This window comes from Erinaceus europaeus, chromosome 10, assembly GCF_950295315.1.
Source record: "Erinaceus europaeus chromosome 10, mEriEur2.1, whole genome shotgun sequence".
NCBI lineage: Eukaryota > Metazoa > Chordata > Mammalia > Eulipotyphla > Erinaceidae > Erinaceus > Erinaceus europaeus.
Window position 1 is genome coordinate 12,691,985 of NC_080171.1, and position 18,366 is coordinate 12,710,350.

The window sequence follows — 18,366 nt, forward strand, 5'->3', positions numbered from 1 at the left end:
GACAGCATCTCCTCAATAAAGCCAAGTGCAATGGGAACTCTGAGGAGTAAGCAGGAATTAAAGTAGGGGAGAAAGGAAGAAAAGGTCCTAGGAAGAGAGGGACAAGTATGAGAAGATTCTAAGGGAAGAGACACAGCCAAGGCCATGCGGCTGGAGCACTGGGAACCACACAGGCAGGGCAGTGGGGCCTGCAGGGAGGGCTGCCCCCCACCAAGGGAGAGGACAGGGTGGTGAGTAGGGCTCACCATAGGATTAGGAACATGGCTGCTCGGCCTAGGGGCCTGGTACTGATGACAGGGAGAAGTAGATGGACCCCTGGTGTATTCAGGAAGAAAAACCAGTAAGGCCTGCTACAGGATGGAAGGAAGGGGAGCAGGGAGAGAGTCCTGGGTTGGGTAACCGGGAGAGGATGGTCCTGTCCATTCAAGGCGGAAACAGGAGGACTGCAAGTGAGGAGTCTGTGGACTCTGGAGAAGCTGGGACACTCAGCACAGTGTGCACCCAGGGACAGGCTTGCTGAGTGACCTGGAGCTGGGGACAGTGGCTCCCCATCACCTAAGCCGAGGGCTGAGAAGGCCTGACTGTGCCCTTGGACCTTGCTGGGGCCTAGACCTGCATCTAGACTCCCCACGTTCTGACGGTCTGTGCTCATGCCCAGAAACAGGCCTTGACTGCCCCCACCACCACCATCACCTGTTCTGCTCACACCCCTCTGGATTTGTCCAACAGAATGAAGACCAGCCCTGTGGTTGACCTCCAGCTCTCCACACTTCTTACCAGCGTGACCGCTTCCCCAGGGTTCTGGGTAGGTGGAGCGAGAGTCTGGCCCCCAGTGGGCACACTGCCGGCCTCTGTTTCCCCGGTGGCGGTGACAGGCCCCTCCACGGCCTGACCTGCAGACCCTTCTTCTGCATCAGGACCCTGAACAGGAAGGCAGCACGAGGGACAGGTCAGTGGCTCACGGCACTGCAGCTGAAGGGAACGGCTGGCTGGTCCCTCCTCTACCTGCTCCCCTGCCTTCAAATCACTGCACAGCCCAGAGCTCCGCCTGGACAGCCGCCCTCAGGTGGCCGTGTGCAGAAGCCTGGACCTCAGACACCGCCAGAGGAGCCAGGCCGCCCTAGCACGTGCCTGAGCGCCTCACCCCGCTCCTGCCTCCAGCCTCGGGGCAGGCGCTCCTTGCCAGGCCCTGGGGTCCACGGGTCCTTGCTGAAGGGTGTGGAGTCACCTCCCAGAACACCCGCTCTGCTCATTCTCCAGCTCAGTGTCCTCTGCTTCCACCCCGTCATACCCCTGAAGTCACCCCCCTGGGCTCACCCAGAGTCCCACCAGCAGACCCTGACACTGGTCCTCACCCACACTTCAACTCCAGCATGGTTTCTCCCCTCCTTTGCTCAGGACCAGGCTACCCATCCTCCCTTCCTTCTTTTCCTTCCTTCCTCCCTTCCTTCCTTCCTTCCTTTCCCCTTCCCTTCTCTTCTTTGAATATACTGAATAGAAACAGAGAGAAATTGAGAGGGGGAGGGGAGACAGAGACACACCTGGAGCCTTGCCTCACCATTTGTGAAGCTTTCCTTCTGCAGGTGGAGACCAGGGACTTGAACCCAGGTCCCTGCACACTGTAACGCGTGTGCTTCACCAGGTGCACCGCCACCACCCGACCCCCAGACTACTCTTTCTAAAACCCTCCCCCTGACGATGCCACTTTCTTGCCTAGTACCCCGTTACTGCTGAGTGACTCGGGCTCCCTCTCTAACCTCACGGTTTCACTGGTCTTTTCAGTCTTGCTGATGCCGATTCAGCAGGTGTGCCGGGCTTCTCTCGGGAGTTGTGGTGCCGCCTCTAGGCCTCTTCTCTGGCTGGTCCACTTTCTAAGACACTTGTTTCATTCCTAATATACTGGCTACTACTTATTTTTAAGGGTTTATTCTTTTTTTTTTTTTCCTATTTATTACTAGAGCACTGCTCAGCTCCGGCTTATATTGGTGCAGGGGATTGAACTGGGACTTGGGAGCTTCAGGCATGAGAGTCTTTTTGCATAACCATTATGCTATCTAACCCCCACCCTGGTTGATTTCTTTTTTCCAACAGACAGAGAGACATGTCCTCAGGGGACATAGACGTTGGTCCCCCACTGCTCACCTCTGGTCCTTTGTGAGGCCTAGGACTGAAACTGGGGCCTCTGGGACCTCAGGCCAGCAAGTCTGGTGCATCCCCCTGTGTGCCATCTCCCTGGCCCTATGCTAGGCTACTTTTCTATCCCCCACTCCCACTCATCTTGCCTTCAGTATGTTTTTCCCAGGAAAATTTCCTGGAGCCCCCAAGACTGGGTTCCACACACCCCCCCCCTTTTCTAAAGATCTCAGCGTTTGTTTAAGCTCTCACCACTCCGTCCCCAGGAAGCAGCTCTATCCTGCTTAGCTGCTGAACGAGGTAACAGTCAGTCACCTCAACTCCTAAGTCTACTCCAGCCTGGCCCACCTAGGCTGCTGCTCTGCATTTTTCAGGCCAGTTACAAACAACCACCCACCCGCCCCCCGCCCCCACCCTGGGAACCTGGGAAACAGGACACGGCGCGTGTACTCACCAGAGTGAGCTCTTCCCCGGAGCCCTCAGTGAACATAGAAGTTGGTCCCCTGGCAGGCGGACCACTGGGCTCTGCTTCTCCAGCTGTGCTGACAGGCCCCTCAGCCATGCTGGCTGCTGTTGTTGCCAGACCTTCAGTGTATGGACTCTAGAAACAGAAGCATCACGGCGTCACTGGACCACTGCCCTAGTTCATGTGACTGGAGAGAGCCGGCTGCCCACACCCTTCCGGCAACCTGCATTTCTGGAGCTTTCTTCCCTGGAAGCGTTTTTTTCTTCTATGCTGTCACTCTAGCACAAGAGAGCCCCAGAGTCCCAGAAGCCCAGGAACAGGGCAGACTGCCACAGACTTGTGCGTCTTGTTTGATTCCAAGCACCTATGCATGACAGGGACTCAGGGAGTGCCAACTCTAGCAACTTCTTTTACATATATAATTTATTTTCCCTTTTGTTGCCCTTGTTGTTTTTTTTATTGCTGTTGTTATTATTGTTGTTGTTACTGATGTCATCGTTGTTGGACAGGACCGAGAGGAATGGAGAGAGGAGGGGAAGACAGAGAGGGGAGAGAAAGACAGACACCTGCAGACCTGCTTCACCGCCTGTAAAGCTGGGGGCTCAAACCGGGATCCTTACGCCAGTCCTTGCGCTTTGCACCACGTGCGCTTAACCCACTGCGCTACTGCCCGACTCCCAACTCTAGACATTTCTACTAGACACATCTGCTTCCTGTGACCTAACTGTTGTGTCCACCCAGAAGACATGAGAACAAGCTGATGTCTTTGCCCCCCACCCCCACCCTCCAACACTGCAGAGGTTTATAGGCAGCAAGCAGCCCTCCTCAGCCCTCTGAAGATTGGACAGGGTGCCCTGCCTCCTACTACCCCCACCCTCACCCCACCCCCATCCTTGGAGAATACACAGGAACATTCTCTCAAGGTCACAAGGCAAAGGCAGGAAATCACAACAGACAGTACCTTTGGCAGCTGGTGCCACCAAGCTGGCTGCGTTTCCTCTGTCTCACAAAAGTGTTGTTCTTGTTTTCACTGTTTTGTATAAAGTAGCTCTTTGAGGTACAAAACAAAACAGAAAAACTACTCAACTAATGGAAGACAGATTTCCTTGCTACAGGGCTTCTCAGAACTTGAAATAGGAAGAATGGAGATTGGGATGAGGATGTGATGGCAGAAATCCTTTTTTCACATATTTTAACTCCCTGCAGAATTATTGTTCAAAAAAAAAAAAAGACAGACAAACCTACAGAGGGGTGGGTGGTGGGGAAACAAGTAAAGTATACAAGGTGCCCTGTGCTAGGACCCCGGTTCAAGCCTGCACTTCCCACCTGTGGAGGGTGGGGGGGTGGTGTCTGGGGGGAGCTTCACAAGTAGAACCGGCTATAGGTCTCTCTATTTCCCTGTGGGTCTGCTTCTAATTCTGTTTCTAAGACCCCTTCTGTTTTGATCCTCATGTTAGGTTCGTTTGCATTGCTTAACGCTGTGGTCTATTTACATAATCACTGCTTTACCTGAGACCCGCCCTGTACAGGGCATTGGTTTAATGCCCACTGGTTAGATGCAAGCTTGATACTTCCGAGCGTTTTCCTTCTACCCACCCCCTATCCTACGTACTTCCTCTTTGACCTGACACTTCCACCTCAGGAGACATAAAGGACAGGATTTTCTAATGAATAGAGATTAGACTGATTGCACTGCATTCCTGCTCATCAATAAAGACTGAACTGTGTTCCCAGCTCAGCCATGAGTCCCTGGTCATCTCTCTCCTGCCCATGAAGTTAGCCCGGCATTTCCCTATTTCATTCTCTCTATATCATAATTTAAAATAAATAGTTAAAAAAAAAAACAGAAAAGAAATGGTGTCACAGAATCGTTGAAAACTGATTTCCACCTGGTTTTCAATATTACAAGATTTTTAGGAACATAGTTCCACACCTACAGCTGTACAGATGTTCAAAATCAGACAGCTGCACTGAAAGGAAGGCTGGGACAAAGAGAGGAGGAAGTAAGAAAGTAGACAGGAAACCCTTAACCTTACTGTCTCCCGCCCCAGCTGGACAGTGGGCAAGGGGAGAAACTGTACATGCATTTTTTTTTTTCTGAGTCTTTCATATCATGACAGTCTTGCCTTTTAGAATCCCATGAAAATAAGAGTGTTCCCAGTTAGTGACTGAGAGAGCTCGGAGAACGGCCTGGGCCTTCACTCCAGGATACGGAAAGGAATGTGGGTTTGTAGCAGAGATTATGGTGAGAAAAACACATCTGCCTTAATCTTAGTCTCTTCTGCCTTGCATTTAGACACTGGCTTCGCAGGTTTAAAATCAACTGGAGAAAGGGAGGGAGAGAGAGACTGACTCCCCTGCACTGGCCGTGCACCTGATCCTGTCATGAACAGGCTCAAAGGGCAGAAGGCCACCATCTCCTAGGTGATGAGGGGGCTGTTCACCTCCTGGCAGTAAGGAGCGGTCTGCACTCCTCCCCCGTTCTGTTCCAGCCCTGGACAGCTGGGAGCTCCCACCATCTGTGAGCCGGCAGGAAGGCAGCAGTCTCTCTGACACCCAACTCAAACCCTCATGGCTCCTTACAGGGTCCATCATCCAATAAGCGCATATAGTCATCACTGGCTAATGCAATGAGATGTACCAGGCCCAGAAGATAGTTCATGCGCTAGTGCTCATACTTCATCACACAGGAGGACCTGGGTCAAGTTCCTAGCACCAAGTGGTAGTACTAAGCACAGTAAGTGCATGGGTGTCTTTCCTTCTCTCTTACTCTCTCTCTCTCTCTCTCTCTTTTCACTCTTCCTATCTACCTATCTATGTATCTTATTTTATAAAAAAGGAATCCAGGGCCTGAAAAAATAGCATAGCAACTATGATAAAAAGAGAGAAGAGATGATGATGGTGGGAAGGAGGAGGAGGAGGAGGAGGAGGGGGAGGAGGGGGAGGAGGAGGAAGAGAAGGACTCTCATGCCTTAGGGTCCAAGGCTCCAGATTCAATCCCCAGCACCACCATAAGCCAGAGCTGAGCAGTGCTCTGGGAAAGAGAAAGAAAGGAAGAAATAAAAAAAAAAGAGGAAGGAAGGAAGGGGAACGGAGGGATGGAAGGGAGAGGGAGGGGGGGGAAGAAAGAGATAAACAAGGAAAGAAAGGGAGAGAAAGAAAGAAAGAATGAAGGAGGAGGAGGAGGAGAAGAAGAAGAAGAAAGAGAGAGAGAGAGAGACTACTCACTCACCTCTCCAGTGGCCTGAAGGAAAGCCCCATCTCCTGAGCCAACGTCTGTAAGGGGGCCGCTGTGTACAGAATGGACCCCCTCCAAAGTGTCATTCAGGATCTCACCAGACCCTACAGAGAGCAGGTATTTGGTAATTAATAACTTTGCTTTGATGTCTTGAAGAGGAAGAAAAAAAAAAAGGCTACCTCTTTCCACACAGACCCAGAGCGATGTCCCTACTTCAGGGCTAAAGGGGGTGGAAAGAAATTGCACCAGAACAGACACTGTTGTCCCAGGCTCAGGAACTAACCGCCTGGCTGGAATCCTGCGGCTGGTTGGCAAAGGACTGTACCTGTGCCTTGATCAAAATTCTCAGTGTTGTTGTTTTTTTTTTTGCCTCCAGGGTTATTGCTGGGGTGACTCAGTGCCTGTACCACAAATCCACTGCTCCTGGAGGCCATTTTTACAATTTCTTTCTTTCTGTTTTTTATTTCACAGGGCAGAGAGAAATTCAGAGGAGTGGGGAGATAGAGAGGGAGAGAGAAATATAAACACCTATAGACCTGCTTTGGGCAGGTGGGGAGCAGGGGCTCAAACCGAGGTACTTGAGGATGGTGACATGTGTGCTTAACCAGATGTGCCACCTAGCCCCTAGGGTTCTCATTGTTAAAGAGGGGATATGAATTCCTATTTCATGAGCTGCCTTCCAGGATTACATGCAATAATGATGAAACAAGTCAATACAGGAAAAGCACTGGGGGCAGCTCAGACATACAATAAATAATCAAGAAATGCTTGTTGACAGTGTGGTTCTGTATTTATAAAAGAGATAGGTGGATATAGCCCTTTAAGAAGAAGAGTACCCACCTTCTGCACCCTATAAAGAATTTTGTTCCAGGGAATTGGGCGGTAGCGCAGCAGGTTAAGCGCATGTGGCGCAAAACACAAGGACCGGCCTAAGGATCCTGGTTTGAGCCCCCAGCTCCCCACTTGCAGGGGAGTCGCTTCACAAGCGGTGAAGCAGGTCTGCAGGTGTCTATCTTTCTCTCCCCCTCTCTGTCTTCCCCCTCCTCTCTCCATTCCTCTCTGTCCTATCCAACAACGATGACACCAATAACAACAACAACAATAATAAAGGGCAACAAAAAGGAAAATAAAAAAATATTTTAAAAAATGAATTTTGTTCCATACCCCCTGAGGGATACAGAATAGGGTTTCCAATGGCAGGGAGGGGCCTCAAAGTTCTGGTGGTGGGAACTGTGTGGAATTATATTGCCGCTATCTTACTACCTTGTTAATCACTATTAAATCACTAATAAAGAATTTTTTTAAAAAACTATGTTTAATACTTTGTTTTCCAGCATTTGGAGAATGTTTTGTGATCAGGAAGTTTTAATTCACTTCTATTTCCCTAATTTTGCTACTGTTTGTTACTTGTAATGTAGGTACTATCGATATGACATGCTTTTTGTCATAGTGATTATTTAGGTGGCTCTCAAGTGAATAAACTTTTCTGAGAATTAAAAAGCAGAAGAGGAGGAGGACCACCTGAGAGTGTGCATGTGCCATCATCATTATATGCACTTATATAATGTTCACATGTTAGAAAACAATTAGCTGCCATAGGACATATACAGACACACAGACATATTCCAGACTAAGTCACAATGTCTAATACTGGCTTTCTCCACAGGCTAGAGAGAAAAATATTATTATTTTTTTAATTTTTAAAATATTTATTTATTCCCTTTTGTTGCCCTTGTTGTTTTACTGTTGTAATTATTATTGTTGTTGATGTCGTCATTGTTGGATAGGACAGAAAGAAATAGAGAGAGGAGGGGAAGACAGAGCGGGGGAGAGAAAGACAGACACCTGCAGACCTGCTTCACCGCCTGTGAAGCGACTCCCCTGCAGGTGGGGAGCCGGGAGCTCGAACCGGCATCCTTAGACTGGTCCTTGCACTTTGTGTCACGTTCACTTAACCCGCTGCACTATTATTTGTTTTTATAGAGACAGAGAGAAATTGAGAGGGGAGTGGGAGAGAGATACCTGCAGCCCTGCTTCACTATTCGTGAAGCTTTCCCCTTGCAGGTGGTGACCAGGGGCTCAAACCCAGCTCCTTGCACATCATAATGTGAGCAGTTAACCAGGTGTGTTTTTGCCTTGCCCACCGCGCAACTACCATTTTCTTGGTTCCCATGTTCTGCGCTGATTGAACTATTCTCCCAAACACACACTTGCTCTGCAGTTAAAAAGGGAGCCCTCCAGCAGAGAAATAACACTATTGAGAATATATGCCCACCTGTCCTCGTGCAAACCCCACTGTGCTGCCTACAAGGGTCATGCCAGCCACCACCCTGAGATGGGGTGGGCAGAATCCAGACAGGAAGCCCATGTGTGCAGTCCCCATCCATCACCCCTAAAGGGTGTGTGCCCTGCTCTGACACTTGGCATTGCAGCTCACTATTATTAACCAGCTTGGGGCAGGGACCCCTCTCTTTCTTCTCTCTCTCTCTCTCTCTCTCTCTCTCTCTCACTCACACACACACACACACACACACACACACACACACACACACACACACACAATCTCTCTCCCCCTGCTCCCTCTCTCTGCCTCATCTTTCCTGCTCTCACCACTAGGGGGTGCTGTGCAAACACTCAGACTAATTCCTGGTCTTCCTTCTGAGGATGAAGAGGGGGTGTTTTGTGCCCTGGTCCAAAGTGGAGTCAGGATAAAACTATTTCAGAGGCTTTCACTAGCCAAGGACAGAGCTCCAGTGCAGGCCTCTGTCTCCACACCATCTGGACTGTCTATATATACAGCAGGGAGAAAGGAAACATTTAAACCAACTTTATCATTTCCCTTAGGCATCTTGCCTGCAAGATAAGGAGTTTGGTTGACCCTGGGGAGCAGGCCGGCTGTGCTAGGGTCTGGGTTCTGGTGGTCTACATATGGCGCTCACCTTCTATGCACATCACTGCTCCACCCACCCCCCTGGCCCTGCAGCCTTGGCCCTGCAGCCTTGGCCCTGCAGCTGCGGTCTGCTCCGTGCCCCTCCTCAGACTCCTCATTCCACCCAGGAGAGGCAGCACAGACAGATCATAAACCACTTTCACATCAGAGGCCCCTTCAGTCCTCTCCTGCACCCGGGAGGCAGGGTTTGTGAACATTCCCAGTGGACAGTTGGGAGCGGTGAGAAGTTTGCCCCCCGCCGGCCGACACAGACCCGCAGCTGAGCAGAGCTCCCGTCCAAAGTGGCTCTTCTCAGCTCCCAGCCTGTACACAGTACACACCTGACACCTCTTCTGCGCTGTGACTTTACCAAAGCATTCTGGGCCAGGACACCAGCTCACTGGGATAGCCTGCTATTTGTCCTGTGTGCCTCAAGTTTGAGCCTGACCCCCACCATACTGAAGAAAGCTTTGGTGCTGTGGTTTCTTTTACTCTCTTTCTCTATATAAAAGAAAATAATCAATTAGAAATATGGACCGGGTGGTGATGCATTTGATTAAGCACACATAGTACAAAGCACAAGGACCTGTGCAAGGATCCAGGTTCAAGCCCCCAGCTTCCCACCTGTAGGGAAAAGGGGGTCACTTCACAGGCGGTGAAGCAGGTCTGCAGGTGTCTGTCTTTCTCTCCCCCTCTCTATCTCCCCCTCCTCTCTCAATTTCTCTCTGTCCTATCCAATAAAATGGAAAAAATGTCCGCCAGGAGCAGCGGATTCATAGTGCTGGCACCGAGTTCCAGTGATAACCCTGGAGGCAATATATATATATTCTCTTCAGTACTAGACCCCTACTTTTACCCACAGATCCCCAAACTTATTTTTTTATTGATGCTGTTATTGATGCTGTCGTTGTTGGATAGGACAGAGAGAAATGGAGAGAGAAGGGGAAGACAGAGAGGGGGAGAGAAAGATAGACACCTGCAGACCTGCTTCACCACTTGCGAAGCTACTCCTCTGAAGGTGGGAAGCCAGGGGCTCGAACCGGGATTCTTAAGCCGGTCCTTGCGCTTCAAGCTACGTGTGCTTAACCTGCTGCACTACCGCCCCGACTCCCTCCCAGACTTATTAAGATGCCACTCACTCACTGACAGCTGAAGGAAAACAGAATGGCATATACAACTGTAGAAAACTTGTGAAACACAGGAATACCAAAAAAAAAAAGAGGAAGAAACCTGTCACAATTCTACCATGCGGAGTCAACACCTCACAGTGCTTAATCCTGCATTTTTCTAACACATTTTTCTAACAGCTGTATGTAGAGAAGGCTAATAAATGCCATATTCAAAACCAGGGTCCGCAGCACACGTACAGTTTGATAACCTGTACTTTGGAAGGGGGGGGCAGGCAGGGAGTGTGTCCCCAAGTCCTGGAATCTCCTGCGACACTGTCTTTGGAGACGTACCTGTGGATGGACTAGACTCTGCCCTACCACCCCTCCTCGGGTGTTCAGGGCCGGTTCACTGCTGCTGTGGTCTCGCTCTGGACCTGAAGCAAGGCACAGGTGTGGCTGCAGCGGCCGTAGCCTGGGTCTGAGATGGCTGCCCCCCTGACAGCACAGAACACACGCTGACAGGAAACAGGGACTTGGAGAGGAGACACGGACTCTCTTGGCCCATGGTAGGGATGGAATGAACAGCAGTGATTATGGCAGGTTTTTCTGTTACCTCCCTTCCAGAAGGCCAGAGGCTGGGGGTTCAAAGCTGATGTACTCCAGACCAAGAACCAGACTCACCGCTGATGGATCGTAAATGCTCTGGTGGGTGACGCGATGACCCCAGTGAGAACGCCCCCAGACACACCTTTCTTTCTGTGATCTAAGGGCCATTATAATCGCTTCCTGAGAAGGCTCTGGGAAAGTCCAGGCGGGCTGCTCTGTTCCGTGCACACGCTGCCCAGTCTGGGCACAGAATCATCACTCAGGAGCAGGGCGTGGGGACTTGCCTTGTTCAGGGTTGCTGTGCAGGATGTCACCGGAGATGGTGCTTCCCGGGGTCCCCTCAGGTACAGGCTCTCCGGAAAGCTCTGAATCCTCAGAAGGAGGGGCGGGGGGTGGAGTTGGAGGTGTGTGTATGGGCTTAACGTCCTCAGCTTCTTGAGACTAAAGGGAAGGAAAGGGGGAACCAATTGGAGTTACTTATCAGAAAACCTGAAGGGAAAAAAAACAGGTGACAGTGAGCAACACTGGAGAAGCTACTGAGGCCGCCCCAGTGCTGGGCAAAGTCCAAGGCCGCCTCGAGCCCACACACAGACCAGCGCTGCACCACCTGGCACCTGGAGAAGGGGAGGCCGGGGTGTGGCTTGGAGGACTTGGATGTTAGACCAGAAACTACCAGATATGTAGAGAAAAATATTGGTAGAATTATTTTCCATATAAATCTTAAAGGCATTTTCAATGAAATGAATCCAGTTACAAAGAGGAATAAATAAAAAATAAACCAATGGGGGGGTCGGGCGGTGGCGCAGTGGGTTAAGTGCACGTGGCGCAAAGCGCAGGGACCGGCGTAAGGATCCCGGTTCGAGCCCCCGGCTCCCCACCTGCAGGGGAGTCACTTCACAGGCGGTGAAGCGGGTCTGCAGGTGTCTGTCTTTCTCTCCCCTTCTCTGTCTTCCCCTCCTCTCTCCATTTCTCTCTGTCCTATCCAACAACGAATTGTGTCAACAAGGGCAATAATAATAACCACAACGAAGCTACAACAAGGGCAACAAAAGGGGGGAAAAATGGCCTCCAGGAGCAGTGGATTCATGGTGCAGGCACCGAGCCCAGCAATAACCCTGGAGGAAGAAAATAAATAAATAAATAAACCAATGGGACTACATCAACTTGAAAAGCTTCTGAGCAGCAAAAGAAACAACCACCCAAATAAAGAGACCTCTCACAAAATGGGAGGCTAATAACCAAAATACATAAAGAGCTCACCAAACTCAGCAGCAAGAAAAAAAAATGACCTCATCCAAAAATGGGGAGAGGATATGAACAGAATTTTCACTACAGAAGAGATCCAAAAAGCCAACAAACACATGAACACATGAAAAAATTATCCAAGTCACTAATTTTCAGAGAAATGCAAATAAACACAACAATGAGGTACCACTTCACTCCTGTGAGAATGTCATACATCAGAAAAGGTAACAGCAGCAAATGCTGGAGAGGGTGTGGGGTCAAAGGAACCCTCCTGCACTGCTGGTGGGAATGTCAATTGGTCCAACCTCTGTGGAGAACAGTCTGGAGAACTCTCAGAAGGCTAGACATGGACCTACAATATGACCCTACAATTCTTCTCCTGGGGATATATCCTAAGGAACCCAACACATCCATCCAAAAAGACTTGTGTATATCTATGTTCTTAGCAGCACAATTTGTAATAGCTAAAATTTGGAAGCAACCCAGGAGTCCAACAACAGATGAGTAGCTGAGCAAGTTGTGATATATATATAATGGAATATTACTCAGCTATAAAAAATGGTGACTTCACCATTTTTAGCCCATCTTGGATGGAGCTTGAAGAAATCATGTTAAGTGAGATAAGTCAGAAACAGAAAGATGAATATGGGATGATCTCACTCACAGGAAGAAGTTGAAAAGCAAGATCAGAAGGGAAAACACACAGCAGAACTTGGACTGGAGTTTTTACTGCACTGGGGTGGGTGGAGGGCTCAGATCCTGGAACATGAAGGCAGAAGAGGACCTAGTGAGGATTGAATTGCTATGTGGAGAACTGGGGAATGTTATGCATGTATAAATTATTGTGTTTTGCTGTCAAATGTAAACCATTAATCCTCCAATAAAGAAATAATAATAAAAAACCAGCTGTAAATGTGGATCATATAGAAATCTGGGCAGAGCCCTAATAGTGAGGAAGCAGCGGGCAGGAGAGGACATAGCTTCCTCCCCTAGACTCGGCCAGGACGCAGCTCCTGAGATTGGGACTATCACTGTCCAAACAGTTTATTTGTTGCTGCTATTGTCTTGCCTTAAGATACATATATATTATTGACTAGAGATAGGAAAGAACTGAGAGGGGAGTGTAAGAAAGAGAAGGAGAGAGACAGAAAGACAGCTGAAGCCCTATGTCACCACTTGTGAAGGTTTTGCCCTCCAGGTGGGGACCAGGGGCTTGAACCTAGGACCCTGCACACTGTAATGTGTGTGATTAATGAGGCGTGCCACCACCTGGCCCCCATTGTCTTGCTTTGTGCCTAACACACGACGCAAGTGCAGCTGCGCCAGCTGAAGCTCGGGTCTGAAGTGGCTGCCCTGCTGAGAGTACAGGACATGCATGGCCTTGCCAGGCCGCGATCTAGCCAGTGCTCCATTCCATAGCTGGAGGCGCAGCAAGCCAGCACTCCCGGGTGAACTGTGAGTCTCCTGGGCCTCTGTCCTCACTGCCACAGCACGCGTGCTGCACATGAGCCAGGACGACCAGAAAGTCTGAGAGCTGGTTTGGGGGGAACGTTGTGACCACACCAGAAAGGACGGGGGCTCCAGAGACAGGCTAGGCACGGGCTGAGTCCTTCTACCATGGAACCTGGGAAGAACCTTGCTGCCCAGCACTGAGCCTGTGTCGCATGAATGGGAAGCATTTAAGATTTTAGGGCTAATGTGTTTCTACGACATCACGTCACGTCATGTCATATCATGTAGCCACGCTGACTAATAACTGGAGATTTCCCTCATGTGAGAATCTAGCATATAATGCATTCCTGCTCGCTGCCTTAGGATGGCATAAGACTTAATGGTTCAGGGAGTCGGGCGGTAGCGCAGCGGCTTAAGTTCATGTGGCGCAAAGCACAAGGACCAGCATAAGGATCCTGGTTTGAGCTCCTGGCTCCCCACCTGCAGGGAAGTCGCTTCACAGGCAGTGAAGCAGGTCTAAAGGTGTCTATCTGTCTCTCCCCCTCTCTGTCTTCCCCTCCTCTCTCTGTTTCTCTCTGTCCTATCCAACAACGACAACAATAATAAAAACAACAACAAGGGCAACAAAAAGGAAATAAATACATATTTTTTTAAAAGTCATTTAAAAGATTTAATGGTTCTATTGTGAAAGTCAAACTTGGGTCATATCCCCAGCTCTTTTTTTTTTTAAAAAAAATTTTCTTTATAGATTTTTAAATATCTTACTTATTGGATAGAGACAAAGAGAAATCTAGAGTAAAGGGGAGATAGAGAGGGAGACAGAGCACTGCTTCACAAACTTGTGAAGCTCCCCCCCTGCAAATGAGAACCAGGGACTTGAACCCAGGTCCTTGCACACTCAACCAGGTGCACCACCACCCAGCCCCTCAAGCTTTCCTCTCCAGGACCCAGAAGCAACCGGCAGCCTCCCTGAGGTATTAAGCTGGAGATTGGTATGGACAGGTGTGTCCTTTGTGGAGCTCATTCTGCGGACAGAGTCTGTGGGGGAGGTAAGGGTCACTCACAGGTGACCAGAAGAACATCACACCAAGAAAGCCTAGAGTGGCAGGAGCCAGGGCACTGGGGTGGAGCAGAAGCCAGGTACTTTTCCAAAAGAGGCCACCAAGAGGAGGGTGTGATGGGGGACTCCCCCCTGCTCCGCAGCTGTATGGGGGTAAGGTACACACACACACACACACACACACACACACACACACACACACACACACACACACGAAAGCCTAATGTACCATGTACAGTCAGGGCTATCAGCTTCCATACTGCATGATAGAGCTTTCTAGAAATGGAAAGGTGTGTCAGCACAAGCTGACTTGGCAGAGGGAAGAGTGGAGGCAGCAAGGGCTCCTGCCTTAAATGGAGAAGGAAGTGAGGACGGGGCTGGTTTGGTAAAGCCCTGACCACTCAGATAATTGGTGATTCAATCCCCTGACCATGGCTTGTGTTTTAAAGGTTGGCAGTTTGGAAGGGGTGAGGGACAGGGAAGTGAAATTCATTCCAAGAGAAAAGCCAGACAGAGAAGGGAGGGGGACGTCTGAGACTAAGAGGGGAAATTCCCTGTGCGGGCAGGCTAGCCATGGAAGGGAGCCACAGAGCCTTTTATGGAGGTGCTGAAAGGGGGGAGAGTTCCAGCTTGGGGAGGGGGGACTGACACTCTGCACCCTGACCAGGACCAGGGGCTGGAGAGCTGCTCTGCGCCTCCTCGTCTCCTCCTCGGGGGATGAACAGATAGCCACTGCCCTGCAGAAGAGGCTGGGGAACCTAGTGTCCTGCAAGGCCAATGCCAGGAGCGTGCAGAAAGATGCTAACACTAGCCGTGGTCCCTGTGCATGGGGTCTAGCAGCTCCAGCATGGCCAGGCCCAGAGTCACAGCCCAGGGGAGTTCTTGAAGACACTGAGGATAGCCACAGGGGTTTGGCGAACCCAGCAGCAGCCCCAGCCACCAGCCAACCAGAACGCAGGAGGCAGGGAACGGGCTCCAGGCGAAAGAATGCCTCTAACACACCACTCCTCCAGGTCCTCACAGCCTGTCAGTCAGAGAAACCGGCAGTGTGCCAATCATTGCTCATACGGGTCTCACAAGTTGGGGGGTCAAGCCACCTAACTCACACACTGTCCCTTCAAAGCAGGTACAATCCACTTGACAGAAGAAACTGGGGTTCCAGACAGGAAAGTCACTGGTTTGAGGTTAATAATCTGAGACTGGCAGAGCTGAGTTTACACCTGACAGAACTCTAATCTGCCTCAGTTCATTTTCTGCTTCTCTCTCTCTCTCTCTCTCTCTCTCTCCCTTCTCTCTCTCCCTCTCTCCCTCTCTCTCTCTCTCCCGCCCCTCCCCTCCCTCTCTCTCTCATTGGATAGATGCAGAGAGAAGAGAGAAATTGAGAGGGGAAGGGGAGACAGAGATAGAAGCAGACAGGTACTTGCAGCCCTACTTTACCACTCATGAAGCTTCCCCCTGCAGGTGGGGATCGGGGGCTTGAACCTGGGTCCTTGTGCGCTTAACTAAGTGTGCCAAAACCTGGCCCCTGCCCGTTTTCTTCAAACCACCAAGGAGGCCAGTGAAAAAACTCAGTTGGATAGTATGTATATGACCCAGGCTCAAGTCCAACTCCCTTCACACTGAAGGAATCATCAGTGCTGTGGTCAGTCTCTCTCACTTTAATTTTTTTTTTTGTATTACCTTTATTTATTTATTGGACAAAGACAGCCAGAAATTGAGAAGGAAAGGGTGATAGAGAAGGGAAAAGACAAAGAGACACTTGCAACACTGCTTCACCACTCACAAAGTTTTCCCCCTGCAGGTGGGGATTGGGGGTTCAAACCTGAGTCCTTGCACGCTGTAGGGTGTGCGCTCAACCAGGTGCGCCACCACCTGGCTCCTGCTGTGCCTCTTTCATTCTCTCTTACACACTTTATGAATCTATGTAAATCTTTTATTTTTATTTATTTACTAGATAAAGACAGAAATTGAGAGGGGAGGGGAGACAGAGAGGGAGAGAGAAAGAGAGACATCTGCAGCCCTGCTTCACTGCTTGTGAAGCTTTTTCCCCTACAGGTGGGGACTGGGGGCTCGAACCTGGGTCCTTGTGCACTTTAGTGGGTGTGCTTAACCAGGTGCACCATCACCTGGCCCCAAACTTAAAAAAAAAAAGAGAGAAAGACACCAAGATGCCACTTAATGCCACCTCATTAAGTGTTCACATTACACTGTGCAAGGACCCAGGTTCAAGCCCCTGGTCCCCACCTGCAGGGGGAAAGCTTTACGAGTGGAAAAGCAGGGCTGCAGGTGTCTCTCTGTCTCTTTCCCTCTCTATTTTCCCCTTCCCTTTCAATTTCTCTCCTGCCTCTATACATTAATAAATAAATAAAAACATTAAAAATAAAATATCTTTGAAACAAAACACTAAGGACAGGGAGGTCAGGGAATCCATTATCAAAGATGGTGGCTAGTCCACAAGCCACCAAGTTCAACAGTTAGTGTTTTACTTCCCTGGGCATTTCAGGGGTTCATTCCAGACCACTTCCCTGTCTGCGGCTCACTTTTGCAGAACCATGGCCTTGGGGAGAAGCTGGGCTCAGGCCCAGAGTACATCACCGTGGGGTCCGGCAAAGCCACCCCGCCCACTCAGCGCACTGCCATCTCCTCACAGGGTCACTGACAGGATTCAATCCCATCACTGCACAGAGTGCCAGTCATGTGGTGGATATGGAGGATGCCAGTCCTCTTCCCTTCCCTCCTATTTCTCTACACCTGACCTGCTTCCATGTGCCCTCCACCAGGAAGCCCTCCCTGACCAGCCCACACTCCAGAATCCTATACACTCCCAAACCCTGCTTCCTTTCCCCTTTCTCAGGATCAGCTTCATTCATGAGCATTCTTACCCAGGTCCATATTTCTCTTAGTTCTGTCATGAGGCACTTGGGGCAGCATCAGACTAGAAGGTCCAAAGGACCACTGCTCTGTGCCCTGTCGTCTTCGGCCCTGGACATGCCATTAGGGTGGCCCGCGGCTGGTGGACACCCAGGATCACAGTGCCAGGCAGGGCAGCCACACTCCTGAGCCCTCAGCTTGGCCGGCACCTTAGACCCGACTTCCTCTCTCCTGGATCCTGAAGAACTGGCTGGGTTTTGTTTTGTTTGTTTTGGGGGTAGGGAGAGCTTCCACGGCACTGCCCAGACTGGCAGCACAAGGTCATGACCTCAGTGGGGCATCATGGGACCTGTGTTCTGACTGGAAATAGCAAAGAGGAACACCTGAGAAGGCAACGAGCTGAGACTAGGATCTCTCCAGGAACCCACCAAGCCCCCGCTGAGTGCAAACACATGTCGCTCCTAGTCAGAGAGGGGCTTCAGGAGAGACTCCTGGGGCTGAAAGTCCACGCCAACAAGCACCACCTCCGGCCCGAGTTTTATCAGCATAGAGTCTGCTGAAAGGAGGGGAACTTAAGCCTCGCCAATTTATACCTGGGTCTCCACTGCTGCAGCCCCTCAGGGGCTGGAACAGCAGCAAGGAAGCCCAGTACTGACCTCGGAAGACAGAGAGCTGGCCGGGTGACTTGGGGACCTGCGTTCTAACCCCAGCTCTGCCCACTCAGCCAAGAGCCAGTCTCTTCCGCTCTCACTGGCTCTCAGTCTGTCCGTATCTACAAGGAGGAGTTTTTTTTTTCTTCTTCTACTTCTTATTATTATACTTTTTTTTTTTTGCCTCCAGGGTTATTGCTGGGGCTCAGTGCCTGCACCAGGAATCCACTGCTCCTGGAGGCCATTTTTCCCCCCTTTTGTTGCCCGGGTCTTTATATCGTTGTTGTGGTTATTATTATCGTTGTTATTGATGTTGTTGTTGGACAGGACAGAGAGAAAGCGAGAGAGGAGGTGAAAACAGAGAAGGGAGAGAAAGACAGACACCTGCAGACCTGCTTCACCACCTGTGAAGTGACCCACCCTGCAGGTGGGGAGCCGAGGGCTCGAACCGGGATCCTTACACCGGTCCTTGCGCTTCGCACCACGTGCGCTTAACCCACTGCACTACCGCCCGGCCCCAAGGAGTAGTTTTCTCTACACTTCTGTGCAGAAGTCTCTCGAGTCTCCCCCGGGACTAACAGATTATGGTCTTACTCTGTCTGTCCTG

At 50.3% G+C, this 18,366-nt stretch overlaps 1 protein-coding gene across 1 annotated transcript in view; it reads right to left on the reverse strand.

Moving 5' to 3' along the window:
* The window catches only part of COL15A1 (collagen type XV alpha 1 chain), a 140,160-nt gene that overhangs the window by 63,763 nt on the left and 58,031 nt on the right, over positions 1-18,366 (reverse strand). The window contains exons 6-9 of the mRNA XM_060199107.1: positions 10,766-10,922; positions 5,832-5,941; positions 2,588-2,734; positions 778-921 (exon numbers count right to left, since the gene is read on the reverse strand). Coding sequence (XP_060055090.1) covers positions 778-921; positions 2,588-2,734; positions 5,832-5,941; positions 10,766-10,922 — 558 coding nt within the window. The remainder of the gene's footprint in view (positions 1-777; positions 922-2,587; positions 2,735-5,831; positions 5,942-10,765; positions 10,923-18,366) is intronic.